Source organism: Molothrus ater, chromosome 10 (assembly GCF_012460135.2).
Source record: "Molothrus ater isolate BHLD 08-10-18 breed brown headed cowbird chromosome 10, BPBGC_Mater_1.1, whole genome shotgun sequence".
Classification (NCBI taxonomy): domain Eukaryota; kingdom Metazoa; phylum Chordata; class Aves; order Passeriformes; family Icteridae; genus Molothrus; species Molothrus ater.
In genome coordinates, this window is record NC_050487.2 from 25,412,722 (window position 1) to 25,425,289 (window position 12,568).

Sequence of the window (12,568 nt, forward strand, 5' to 3'; positions counted from 1 at the left end):
ATCCAAACCATTTCCCAAACAATTAAGGTTATTGGTATCATCAGTAGTGAAACATCTGTGATTTTGAACTTGCACTGTGGATATTTTCACCCATGAAAATATGCAGCCATCAAAAACCAGCTGTGGGTTCACAGAGGTGTGCGAGGCACCCAGCTCGGGGACAGAGGCGTGTGGGGCACCTCTGCCCAGCTCTGTGGCACTGCAGGACCCTGCCCCTGCCCAGCCAGCACTGCCGTCAGGAGGGAGACGAGCCACAGAATCAACTGGCATTAAAGAACTTCGCTTCAGAGATCCCATACAGTGTAATGTGGGATTTGGGGCATGATTCAGGGTTATGTAACAGCTGAAGAAACAGCAGAGTTGACTCACCCCAGTGCAAGTTATGTTCTCTCTATTCTAGAGTGAAACTCATTTGGCTGCATTTAGATGTTCCCCTTTGTGCTCTTACAAAACTGCTTCCTCTCAGCTGCTCTGCCCTGCCAAGGATGCCCCACACTCCAGAGAATCACAGACTGGTTTCTCTTGGAGGGAACTTAAAAACTCATCCCATTCCACCCCTGCCATGGCAGGGACACCTCCCACTGTCCCAGGTGCTCCCAGCCCCAGTGCCCAGCCTGGCCTTGGGCACTGCCAGGGATCCAGGGGCAGCCCCAGCTGCTCTGGGCACCTGTGCCAGGGCTGCCCACCCTGCCAGGGAACAATTTCTTCCTCACATCCAATGTAAACCTAGTCTCTGCCAGTTTAAAGCAATTCCCCCAGTAAAAACTCTATTACTTTTAAAAACCAGATTTTTCAAAAATTTGTGTAGACAAAATCCATAATCTATGAATTACACATTTAATAAACAAAACACCCATCATAACAGGAGGCAAGGACCTAATGCAGAGCCTTCCCTCATTTCCAGAATTAAACAGGAAAGGATTGTCCTGAGCTGCTCAGTCTGAAACAGCAAAACTGCAGGTGCCAAACAACAACAACTGCTGGTGCCAAACAACAACAACTGCTGGTACCAAACAACAACAACTGCTGGTACCAAACAACAACAACTGCTGGTGCCAAACAACAACTGCTGGTACCAAACAACTGCTGATACCAAACAACTGCTGATACCAAACAACAACAACTGCTGGTGCCAAACAACAACAACTGCTGGTACCAAACAACTGCTGATACCAAACAACTGCTGATACCAAACAACAACTGCTGATACCAAACAACAACTGCTGATACCAAACAACTGCTGATACCAAACAACAACAACTGCTGATACCAAACAACAACAACTGCTGGTGCCAAACAACAACAACTGCTGATACCAAACAACAACTGCTGATACCAAACAACAACAACTGCTGGTGCCAAACAACAACAACTGCTGGTGCCAAACAACAACAACTGCTGGTGCCAAACAACAACAACTGCTGGTACCAAACAACAACAACTGCTGGTACCAAACAACAACTGCAGGTGCCAAACAACAACTGCTGATACCAAACAACAACAACTGCTGATACCAAACAACTGCTGGTACCAAACAACTGCTGATACCAAACAACAACAACTGCTGATACCAAACAACAACAACTGCTGATACCAAACAACAACTGCTGGTACCAAACAACAACTGCTGGTACCAAACAACAACTGCTGGTGCCAAACAACAACAACTGCTGATGCCAAACAACAACTGCTGCTGGTACCAAACAACAACAACTGCTGGTACCAAACTGCTCCTGACAGTCTGACAGCGAGGCCTGCTGCTCCTTCCTCCCTTCTGAGGAATGACTCAGACTGATTTAACACGGTAACTCAGAGTACTTTATACATTTTCACAAGAGGGATGAAAGTGCACAGGGTTGCAGAGGCAGGCACGGGACAAACAGGAGGAAGGAATTCTGCAGAGCTGCTGCCCCTGCACGTGCCCAGCAGAGCTGCCCTGGCACTCGGGACCCTGGGCAGCCTCTGGGAGCTCGTGCTGGGAGCTGAGGGCTCTCCAGGAAATCCAGCACGAGCTCTGGTCCCACAGCAGGCTGAGGTTTGGGTGTTGCTGGACATCATCACCTGCTGCACCTGGGAACACACGCTGCTGGGAGCCAAACCAGAGCTGCCTGCAAATGCACACTGCAGGAAAGCCGCTGCCGTGACAAAATCCTGCTGGGCTGACATTTCATACATGTTTTCAAAATCCTGCTGGGTTAGCACTTCAGACACATTTCCAAACTCATTCTGGATAAGCAACATCTACCAGAAAACAAGGCTGCTACACCTAGTTTGTTCAAGTTTTCCTGCAAACAAAGTCTTGAATTTCCAAATGAGTTCCTGGACATTCCTAGGACTGAAATTGAGAGCAGCTGGGTAAGACCCAACATCCTCCTCCCCAGCATCTTCCTGGGACATCAGGTGTCCCTACAGGGCACAGAACCTCACTTCCCAACACTGCCTCCCCTCCAGGTGTCCTGACCCAGTGAGCTGCAGTGGGGCAGAGGGAATTCATTAAGGAGAAATGAGAAAATTTATCTAAATTAACAGCTACTTTTGGTAATAAGGTGACTTAACAGACAGGGTCTGGAAATCAGTATCTAGAGAAAAGATACTTAAAGCTCATATTTTGATAATTATGATTAGACAAATGGGCAAGAACTGTCCCAGGCCAGGAACACCAATATGTGAAGTGGTTTTCTTGAGGGAGAAATATAGGTATTGGTGAGGAATGCAAATTTCACACCCAAAATATTCCAAGGAGCGTTTGTCTCCAGCATAAGGTTTTATATCACAGGGACAAATTTCACTAATTAGCCCAACTAGGAGGACTTCCTCATTACTGAAAAGAATCTATAAATTGAAGTTAACTTAAACTATCTCCTGCAGCCCTGGGACCCCCTGCCACTGCCAGCCCCTGCCTGCTGCTCCACATCCTGATACCAAAGGGCAGGAGGACGAGGTCATTAGCAGGGTAATTAATTACAAGGACAGTGCCTGATGCCAACCCTCTGCTCTGACAGCCAGTGCCACAGCAAAGACAGAAATCCAGCAAGTGTTCCACTCTGGGACAGCACTTGCACCAGAAGCAACACTGAAGGAGTGGCCAGGAGATAGAATCTTTAAAAAAAGTGAAAGAATTATTTTAAAAGAGGAAGTTTTCAGAAGATAAGTAACTGTTCCAGGCACACGAAACCAAACACACCCCTCCCTCACTGACACACACTCAGAGACTCTGCAGAGGAGACCAGACCACAGCAACCCACAGAGGGTGAGTCTCTAAACGTGAGCATCTGTGAATTGTAATTTATTATTGCTTCAAACAGACTGAGAGAAACAGCTGGGCTTACAGCAGGCCAGAAAGGAGCTGAAAATGTTTCTGTGAACATACAGGGGTTGGGTGCTTGGAAAGGAGACCAACAAGAATGTCATGTTATTACCTTAAATATAGCTGTTTCAAAATGTATACATAAAATTTATTAACAGTTTTCAGGAATTTCTAACTCCACTTGACAAAAAAAAAGTGCTTCCAAACAAGTTCTGTGTATCATATCTTTAACAAATTATTTATTACCCTGTATTATTACTAGACCCTGTTTTGACTTGTTATTGTAGATTAACCTTAACAAAATTTGTTATTTTTGTTGTGTTACTGAACTTTAGCTTGTAAGCAGAAGAAATTAACATAGACACTTGTGTAGTTCTATATTTCCTATTTCCTTTTCCTGGTGTTTCTAAATAAATGCTACTGCTGCCAGGTGTCTGTAAACCTACTAAAATATTATTACTGAGAAATACTCTCCTGCTCCCTGTGAAATGGAACCACAAACCTGAACTATGCAGACCCAAACTAGGGACACAAACCAGGAGGGGAAACTGGGGCAGTTTGTGAGTATTACAAGATGTGGATTTGCATCTGAAGGGTTTCCATTCCTCCTTTAAAAGGTAAAAGCCAAAAATATGCCATACGGGAATCTCATTCTTTTTTAACTTAAAAATCAAGGAACTGAACATTCAAGCATAAAACTTCACAAACTCAACCCCGTCTGTGCCTCTCCCCGCACCAAAGGCAGCCTTTACAGAGCACTGCAGCAGAGATTGGGCAGGTTCGCCGTCCAGCCCTGCCTGTTCTGCAGCCGAGGCGCTCCAGAGCCGAGCCGGGCGCCCCAACCCGCGGGGGCAGCGGGGTCAGGGGGGCGAGGGGGCTCCGGTGCCGCGGGGCTGCCCCGGGACGGTCCCGAGCTGGGCAGGGCAGCCCCGGGGCTGACACGGCGGGAGCGGGAACGGGAGCGGGCTCAGCCCCGGGACCCCGAGCACAGCCCCGGGACCCCGAGCACAGCCCCGGGACCCCGAGCACAGCCCGGGACCGCACAGCCTCAGACACCGAACATCCTCCGGGCACCGCAGAGCCCCGGCACCGCACATCCCGCAGGGACCGCACATCCCCGGCTGCCCGAGCACAGCCCCGGGACCCCGAGCACAGCCCCGGCACCGAACAGCCTCTGGGGACCGAACATCCCCCGCGCACGGAACATCCCGCAGGGACCACACATCCTCCAGGGACTGCTCAGCCCCGGCTCCTCGAGCACAGCCCCGGGCACCGCACATCCCCGGGACTGCACATCCCCCTATTCAAACTGTGCCCTGGATCAATACTCTGCAGCAGATCAGTAAACAGAAGACAGATGTTTAGAAACTGTGACACTTACTACATACAAATCCATTGAAAAAAAGATGCAGCTCCTAAAGTGGTGTCTTGTACACCCCAAAGAAATTGAAATATGTGTAGTTCATTTCATTGTAACTGTTTATAGTTACTCTTTCAATTACATGTATATATCATATAATGTTGACTTACTGTATGCAGCTTAAAACTTGAAGCACTGTTCTACAAGTCACAGAAGGAAGAAATATTTCCTTCAATAATAACCTTCTCCAAAGTAACAAATCACTACTTCTTTCAAGTTCTTTAAGAGTTTTAAGAAACAAGGCTGTGTACAGAAATAACACTAAGGACTCACAAGGCCAATAGGAGCAGATAGGAATGCAGCTCTGTGCTCAGAAAAGTTGCACAATCTGACAAATCCCTGTTCCCTTTACAAATAGTGCCTCTGGGAGTCAGTCAAAGGCAGGAAGGAATCTGCTAATTATTTCTTAAAATTTCATTTCTCTCTCTTTTCTGCAGAAAACAGAAGCAGAAGCTCCTAGTGCATCATCTGGAATCTGCAGCTGTCCCTGGCTAAGAAAGCAGTTTGGAGCCAGAGCAAGGTCTGGGCCTCAGGCCAGGGATGCTCAGCTGCTCCGAGGGGCTCCCCAGGAGCCCTCCTGCCCTGCCCCGTGTGGAGAGCTGCAGGGGCTGCCAAGGGCCCCTGGCTGAGAGCAGCCTGTGCCCAGAGCACCCAGCTCCTCCTGGTGCCTGCCCTGGGGCACCACGTGCCCACCTCTGCCAGGGCTTGCTCCCACAGCGTGGGACTTGGCACACCAGCCTGCTTCATCTTCAAAGCAAAAGCCTTTTTTTCCTACTTTCTAGGAAAAAATAAAACTTTGTCAGGATTTGGGCATCAGCTGAGAGCACATCAATTCCCCGGGTGCCTGTTTCCCATGGGCAGAGCCCAGACAGACAGAACCAGCTGCATCACCACACACCTGAGAGCTGCCCTGGCCCAGCTGGGTGCACTTGTTCACAACACAACAATTCAAAGCTGACTGAAAAGGCTGAAGCCTCATAGCAGATAAAACTCTCATTTTCTTCTTTTTTTTTTCTGTTTGTTTCTCCAGGGAGAAGAGATACCACAATGCAAATGAAAGCCACAACCCAGTTCAGCTCCTCCAGGAATGACAGCAACTGCACCAGCGACAGCAGGATCAGCCAAGTCATCTTCCCTTTACTCTACACATTTCTGTTCCTGGTGGGGATCCCCATGAACGGCCTGGCAATGTGGGTCTTCTTTAAAGTACCCAGTAAATCCAATTTCATTATCTTCCTCAAGAACACTGTGATTTCTGACTTCCTCATGATCCTGACTTTTCCATTTAAAATCCTCAGCGATGCCAAGCTGGTGTCCTGGGTCCTGCGAGGGTTTGTGTGCCAGGTCACCCAGGTGGTGTTTTACTTCACCATGTACATCAGCATCCTGTTCCTTGGTCTGATAACGATTGATCGCTACCAGAAAGCCACCTCACCTTTCAGAACCGCCACTCCACGGAGCCTCCTGGCTGCCAAGGTCCTGTCCACAGCAATCTGGCTGTCCATGTTCGCTCTCTCGCTACCCAACATGATTTTAAATAATAAGAAGAAAACACCCAAGAACGTAAGGAAGTGTGCTCTCCTGAAATCGGAGTTTGGCTTAGTCTGGCATGAAATTGTAAATTACATTTGTCAGCTCATCTTCTGGGTTAACTTAGCAGTCATAGTGGTATGTTACATCCTGATCAGCAAGGAACTGTACAAATCCTACAAAAGGACTCGATGCACAGGGAAGGCATCTAAAAAGACTGTCAATCTCAAGGTTTTCATAATAATTGCTGTGTTCTTTATTTGCTTTGTGCCATTCCACTTTACCAGAATCCCCTACACCTTGAGCCAAACGAGAGATGTGTTTGACTGCTCCGCTCGGAACGCTCTGTTCTACCTGAAGGAGACCACGCTGTGGCTGACGTCCCTCAATGCCTGCCTGGATCCCTTCATTTACTTTTTCCTGTGCAAGTCCTTCAGGAAATCCTTGCTGGACATGCTGTGCAAGCACAGGGCAGGGTCAGGGGCACAGACAAAGGGGGATGACTCTGACGAGACCCCACTCTAGATCCCAGGGCTCCTCTCGCCTTCCTGGCCACACACCTTCACTGAGGGTGGCAGGAGCACAGAGCCACGAGGAGCACCCAGAACTTCACTGACTTCTTCAGAAACAGCCCTGCAGATGAAGCACGAGCACCCTGGAACCACCACCACTGCCTGTGAAAAGAAAAAGCTTAAATAAATACCAGAGGAGTCCCCCCAACCTCCACCCTTCCAAAACCAGAGCTCCCCAGCCTCCACTGATGGCTGTCAGAAATGATGGGAAGAAGTCAGAACTGAAAGGTGGAACTGTGGGGAAAAACTTAAAACAGAATCATGAACTGCTACAGATGATACCATGAACTGTAAAGATGTTGCAGAAATAGCTAAATTTGGGCCAGAGTAAAGTTCATGACAACACAAGACCTGAGAAATGCAGATAAAATGCATAGTAGATGTCATTTTTTGATACAGGGAGTTGTCACCTTGTATGCAACTGGCGGACAAACAGAAACATAGAGAGAGCCATTTGGGCAGATTTTTGGTAACAGAATAACACTTTTCTAATCTCATTCTATGCTTGCAGTTCCTAATCCATTGACCAATAATTAATAGCTGTATTTCAGAGGAAATTATTTCTTAATCAGGCTTATCTTGATATTAATTAAATCCCCAAATCCTTCCCCTTACTACTTAAATAAACAAAACTGTATGTTTTCACAGAGAACATTATATTAGAAAACATACAAACCCTCGATTTAAATCTTACTGAGACCCTGGGGAAAAACAGGCTCATGCTAACTTCTTTACTGATGATTAAGGGCAGCTTTTTCCACTATACAAAATATTCAACCACTTCCCTTTTGCACTTGGAAAACTTGAAACAAACCAGGGAAGTATTTTCAAGTACATGACATTTTGAGGTATCACAGCAATTACACATGAAATAGATTGTGGGCTATTGGAATAAGTTGTGGTTCATTTATCACCACTGCCAACAGCTCCAGCTGAGCAGTGTGTGCCCCCAGCACACAAGAGCTGAGCCTGCCAAAGCCATCACCTGTCCATCCTTCCTGGGACGTGTCCCTGCCTGCCAGGGCACTTCTGCAACCCAATTTCACTTGTTGCTCACAGACCCTCGGCCGTGGGGTCTGTGCATCTCTGACAGCCCACTGGGATGAACCCACCCTGCCTCAAACTGTGCCCTGCTCCAGCTGAGACAGGCAGTGACTGGGCTCCACCACAGAGCACCAGGATTTCCCTGGAACAGCATCCAGCCACCCCAGAGCGTGCTCCCCCAGCAGCCCACAGGCCCTAGGCCAGGTCAGTCCCCATTAATGCCCAGGGAGGGCAGTGCCACATGCCCCAGTCCCACCCAGAACTCATTCTGCACACATTTGGCACCTACACGTGGAGTGGCAATTAGGCAGGAGCTGCTTTCCCTGGCCAGGTGAGCTGTCCAGACAGGCACCACAGACACACCTGTCCCCCAGAGCCACCACGGGCAGGGTGTGCACAGGTACCTGCTGCCTCTGACACCTGGGAACAGCAGCAAGAGCTCAAAACACAGAAGGCACTGCCTTGGACAGTACTCCTGGGGCATTGCATGGACTGTGACACCCTTGTGTGGTCACCAGTGGGGACCAGAAGGCAGGGACAGCCAGGGACACACCCCACTGGTGACAGTGCTGAGCGTGACTGAAGCCCAGCCATCCTCAGGGCTGCCTGCTCCCAGCAGCCATTTAACACTGACACCAGCACCTACATTAGCCAAAATGTCCCAGGTACTGATGCACAAACTCCCTGGCACAGCTGCCCGAGCACCTCTGGAGCAATCCACAGCTGCCCCAGGAAATGGCCTGAGCAGCAGCACTGCCCACCGGGCAGCGAGCCCCGGGCCAGAGCTGTCCCACCACAGGCAGCAATAAACTCACACAAGCAGCTCTGCTCTCAGAGAAACGCACCCAGCTCCAGCCTACACCCAGCAAACCCATCAGCAATCCACAGCTCTCCACGCAGCAGGACCTGCCAGGGCAGAAAGGGGCTGTAGGCAGCACAAGGTGCATCCCCTGCCTACCCCAGGAATCCTCTCTGGAGAGGCAGAGCCCAGCCCAGGCCCTGTGCCAGGGACACCAGGGGCAGGGGAGGGGCAGCCCCGGGCACCACTGTCTGGGGGCTCTGAGCAGACTCTTGTAATGCTTTGGCAATGACTGGTGCCATCCAGAACATGGAATTCACACACAAACAACAACCAGGAGCTACTTTGAGGGTTATCCTGGAGTGCTGTCAGGAAACACTCTGTGTTTGTTCTTCCTACCAGTCCAGGTGCAGCAGGTCCCATGCACACACAAGCCCAGAAATGTGTCTGTCCTGAGGGGCAGGCTCAGGTTTCCTTTCCCAGTTCAGGAGCAGATGCTGTGCTTTCTCACACAGAGCAAAGGGAAGAGACAGAAGCAATAGCAATGTGACCAACTCAGGCGACACTGAAAATGAGGAAGGAAGCCACACACCAGCAGAAAAACGTCTCATCTTTCTACACATTTCCCCACTTCTAACACTTTGCTCGAGGCTTCTGCTGGCAGAGGAGCAGCGGATGAGATGGGGACAGCCACAGAGGGCTCTGTGACAGCCGCTGCAGGTTTGCCCAGGTACTCACAGGGTCGGAGTGTTCGGGTGTGATGGGGTGGTTGGGCAGCTGGTGCCCAGGGCTGGGAGCCACCTGTATGCAGCTGACCTTGGAAATGCTATCTAAAGCCGTGCTGAGAAGGGAAAGAGTGGGTGCTTGGAAAGAATCACCAGAAGTCACTTACCCAGGAGTGGCTGGCTTTTGGGCCACAGCTCTAACATTTCTATTTCTATACTATATTCAACACCAAAATATTTCTATTTTAGTGTTGAATTTCTATTTAGTGTTGAATGTTAGAGATATAGAATATCTCTAACATTTCTATTCAACACTAAAATATTTCTATTTCCATGGAAAGGCCAACCGTGCTCTTATATCCTGTTATGACATTACCCTAGGCCTCCAAAGTAATTGTGAACCCTTTTAACTCTTCAGTGGTTGCTAGCTTGCAAACAATTTAAATTTCAGCAAAGATTTGGATTTTCCATGAATCAGAAGAGAAATTGCTTGGGCTGTTTAACACACACGTGGGTTTGGTGTTTATTCATGCAAACCTGCTGTCACTGCAAGGAACATGTAATACTACATACAGAAGGGTGTGTTTTGTGTTCTCTCCCTCCTTTTCCCCCAAGTCTGTTTCCAACGATGGGAGGCTCTGCAAACACGAGCTCTGTGGGTAACACCAGTGGAGCACCCTCCTCTGCACAGTGCCAGCGTGACACCACCGTCACCCACCTGCTCTTCCCGGTGCTCTACACCCTCATCTTCCTCCTGGGACTCCTGCTGAACAGCCTGGCCTGCTGGGCTTTCTTCCACATTCCAAGCACATCAACCTTCATTGTCTACTTGAAAAATATCGTAGTTTCTGATTTCATCATGACGCTGATGCTTCCTCTGAAGATCCTGACAGACTCTGGCCTGGCGCCGTGGCAGCTCAAGGCCTTTGTCTGCCGCTTCTCAGCCGTGATATTCTATGACACCATGTACATCAGCATCGTGCTGCTGGGGCTCATTGCTTTCGACAGATTTCTCAAGATTGTGAGACCTTTTGGGAAGTTCTGGGTGCAGAATCTGACCTCAGCAAAGATCCTGGCGACTCTGGTCTGGCTCTTCTTCCTCGTTCTCTCCCTGCCCAACATGGTCCTGTCCAACAAGGCAGCGACGCCCCAGTCCGTGAGGAAGTGCGCCTCCTTGAAGAGCTACCTCGGACTCAAATGGCACGAGGCTGTCAACTACGTCTGTCAGTTCATCTTCTGGACTGTCCTCATCCTCATGCTGCTATTTTATACAGTCATTGCCAAAAAGGTGTATGAGTCTTACGTAAAAACACAGAAGAAAGGCAACAGAAGCGAAAAACGGATCAAGGGGAAAGTATTCATCATTTTTACCGTGTTCTTCCTGTGCTTTGCCCCCTTCCACTTCAGCAGGGTGCCCTACACCATGAGCCAAACGAGTGCCCACATGGACTGCCAGCTGCAGAACCAGCTCTTCGTGGCCAAGGAGAGCACCCTGTGGCTGGCAGCCACCAACGTCTGCATGGACCCCCTGATCTACCTGCTCCTGTGCAAGCCCTTCCTGGAGAAGGTCTTCTACAGGAGGGTAAGGGCTCTGCAGAGAACAGCCCAGGCAAACCCAAAAACAGAGCTGGACACACGAGTATCTCCTACTGAGTCTTGATTCTGCAGCTGCACACTCTGCTCTGCATTTTCATAGAGAACTTGAAAAATAGTTTGGTTTACTTCTGCTGAAGAACACAAAAGGGTGTTCGCCAAGTAATATTAACACTCAATAAATGCAGCAAAATGGATTTTCTAAGTACAGTCACTGCATAGCCTTAATGGCCAAAAGGGTCTTGCTCAAACTGCCTAAGACAATCCACAGGGTAATTCTCTCTGCTTTAAACTAAACCAACTCACTTGCTAACACCCGAGCAGCTGACTGACTCTGGCTGCTCTGAAGGGCAATCCAGCTTTATTTGGGAGTGAACCCCAGAGCTGGTGACTGTGTATGTCAGTAATTCCTACCCTGAATGTCAGCTTGGCTGCACATCAACAGTAGGCAAGGGGAGGAGCAGAGGGAAGGACTCGGTCCCTTCCCAGCCCTCCTCGCCTCTCACATGTAATCACTTTCCTACCACCCACGCTGCTTCACCACCCTTCCTCTCTGCAACCAGCAGCATCACCTGGTGGAGGGCAGTGCTGGCAGCTCAGCACCCCAGCTCAGCACCCCAATTTCCCAGGACATGCTCCTTGTCCAGGCAAGCAGAGCAGCCAGGACTGCATCCCCCACCCTGAGCCATGTGGGGCTCAGCCCCACACTACCCTCACCAGGAAGGAACACCCAGAGATGTCCCCGTTGGTGGCACCTTCACCCTTCCCAGTGCCAGCCAGAGGAGCCTGAGCCTCCCCATTCAGAGAATCCCCCTCCACCCAGCTCACCAAACCACCCACAGGGCTCTCCCCGCCCATCCCACAGGGACTGTGCCTGCACAGAAACACTTTTTAACCCCAGATTCTGGAATTTATGTCACCATTTCAAGACTGCAGTGTCCCCAAACCATCCCTTCTCCTCCAGCTCTCCTGCCAGCTTTACACTCTCTAACACGTGCCAGACACTTTGATCACCACCAGACTGCTATTTTTAGAAATTCATTGTTTACAGCAGCCTAATCCAACGCAGCAGGTTGCTCCATACCGCTTGATTTTCTCAAAGCTGCTCTAGGTTCCTGTGCATTAATTATCTCTGCCTCTGGGGTTCCCCAGCCTCTGCCACACAGGGAGATGTGTGTCTTATTTAGCAACTTCTACCCACTTCCTCTCCTCCACCAGGCGTGTTACACACCTTCTGCAGCTGGAACACCCTTCCTAACTGGAAACTGAATTAATCTCCAATCAGCTTTCAATTGGTTCTGAATCTGCCTATAAATCAGTGTTATCTCAGCCATTGTCTACCTCTTACGTTAAATGCTGTTGCATTAAAGGCTCTCCCCACACACATACACTGTTAGCAGGACTAACTTTGCTCCTTTAGGAAAAGTAAATATAATAAATTCTTAGCTGCTGAAGCAGTCAGCCCTTCAGTACCTGCTTAGAGGAGCACACAGGAGGCTGGAAATGTTCTTCCCAAGCTGCTGACACAGCCTGACAATTAACCAAGGGGCCTGAGCCAAACATTGGCAGAGGAGGGTC

General features: G+C 49.4%; 2 protein-coding genes across 3 annotated transcripts; both read left to right on the plus strand.

Moving 5' to 3' along the window:
• The first annotated feature begins 2,641 nt into the window (after positions 1 to 2,641).
• LOC118690385 (P2Y purinoceptor 12-like) lies at positions 2,642 to 7,481 on the plus strand. 2 transcript variants are annotated; one of them, XM_036389231.2, is made up of 3 exons: positions 2,642 to 3,250; positions 5,165 to 5,247; positions 5,758 to 7,481. In XM_036389231.2, the coding sequence occupies exon 3, from the start codon at positions 5,775 to 5,777 to the stop codon at positions 6,780 to 6,782; it is 1,008 nt and encodes a 335-aa protein (XP_036245124.1). In that variant the 5' UTR covers positions 2,642 to 3,250; positions 5,165 to 5,247; positions 5,758 to 5,774; the 3' UTR covers positions 6,783 to 7,481. The 2 variants fall into 2 exon arrangements, with proteins under 2 accessions (XP_036245124.1, XP_036245123.1); XM_036389230.2 differs by lacking the exon at positions 5,165 to 5,247.
• Positions 7,482 to 8,909: 1,428 nt separating this feature from the next.
• LOC118690206 (P2Y purinoceptor 13-like) lies at positions 8,910 to 11,169 on the plus strand. Its single transcript, XM_036388967.1, has 2 exons — positions 8,910 to 9,402; positions 10,013 to 11,169. Exons 1-2 carry the CDS (start codon positions 9,353 to 9,355, stop codon positions 11,055 to 11,057), a joined length of 1,095 nt encoding a protein of 364 aa, XP_036244860.1. The 5' UTR covers positions 8,910 to 9,352; the 3' UTR covers positions 11,058 to 11,169.
• Positions 11,170 to 12,568: the final 1,399 nt, after the last annotated feature.

Coding starts and splice junctions, on each gene's coding strand:
- LOC118690385 (XM_036389231.2), top strand. CDS start 5,775: ATGCAAATGAAAGCCACAACCCAGTTCAGCTCCTCCAGGAATGACAGC.
- LOC118690206 (XM_036388967.1), top strand. CDS start 9,353: ATGGGGACAGCCACAGAGGGCTCTGTGACAGCCGCTGCAGGTTTGCCC. Junction 9,403..10,012: donor GCCGCTGCAGGTTTGCCCAG/GTACTCACAGGG, acceptor TTTTCCCCCAAG/TCTGTTTCCAACGATGGGAG.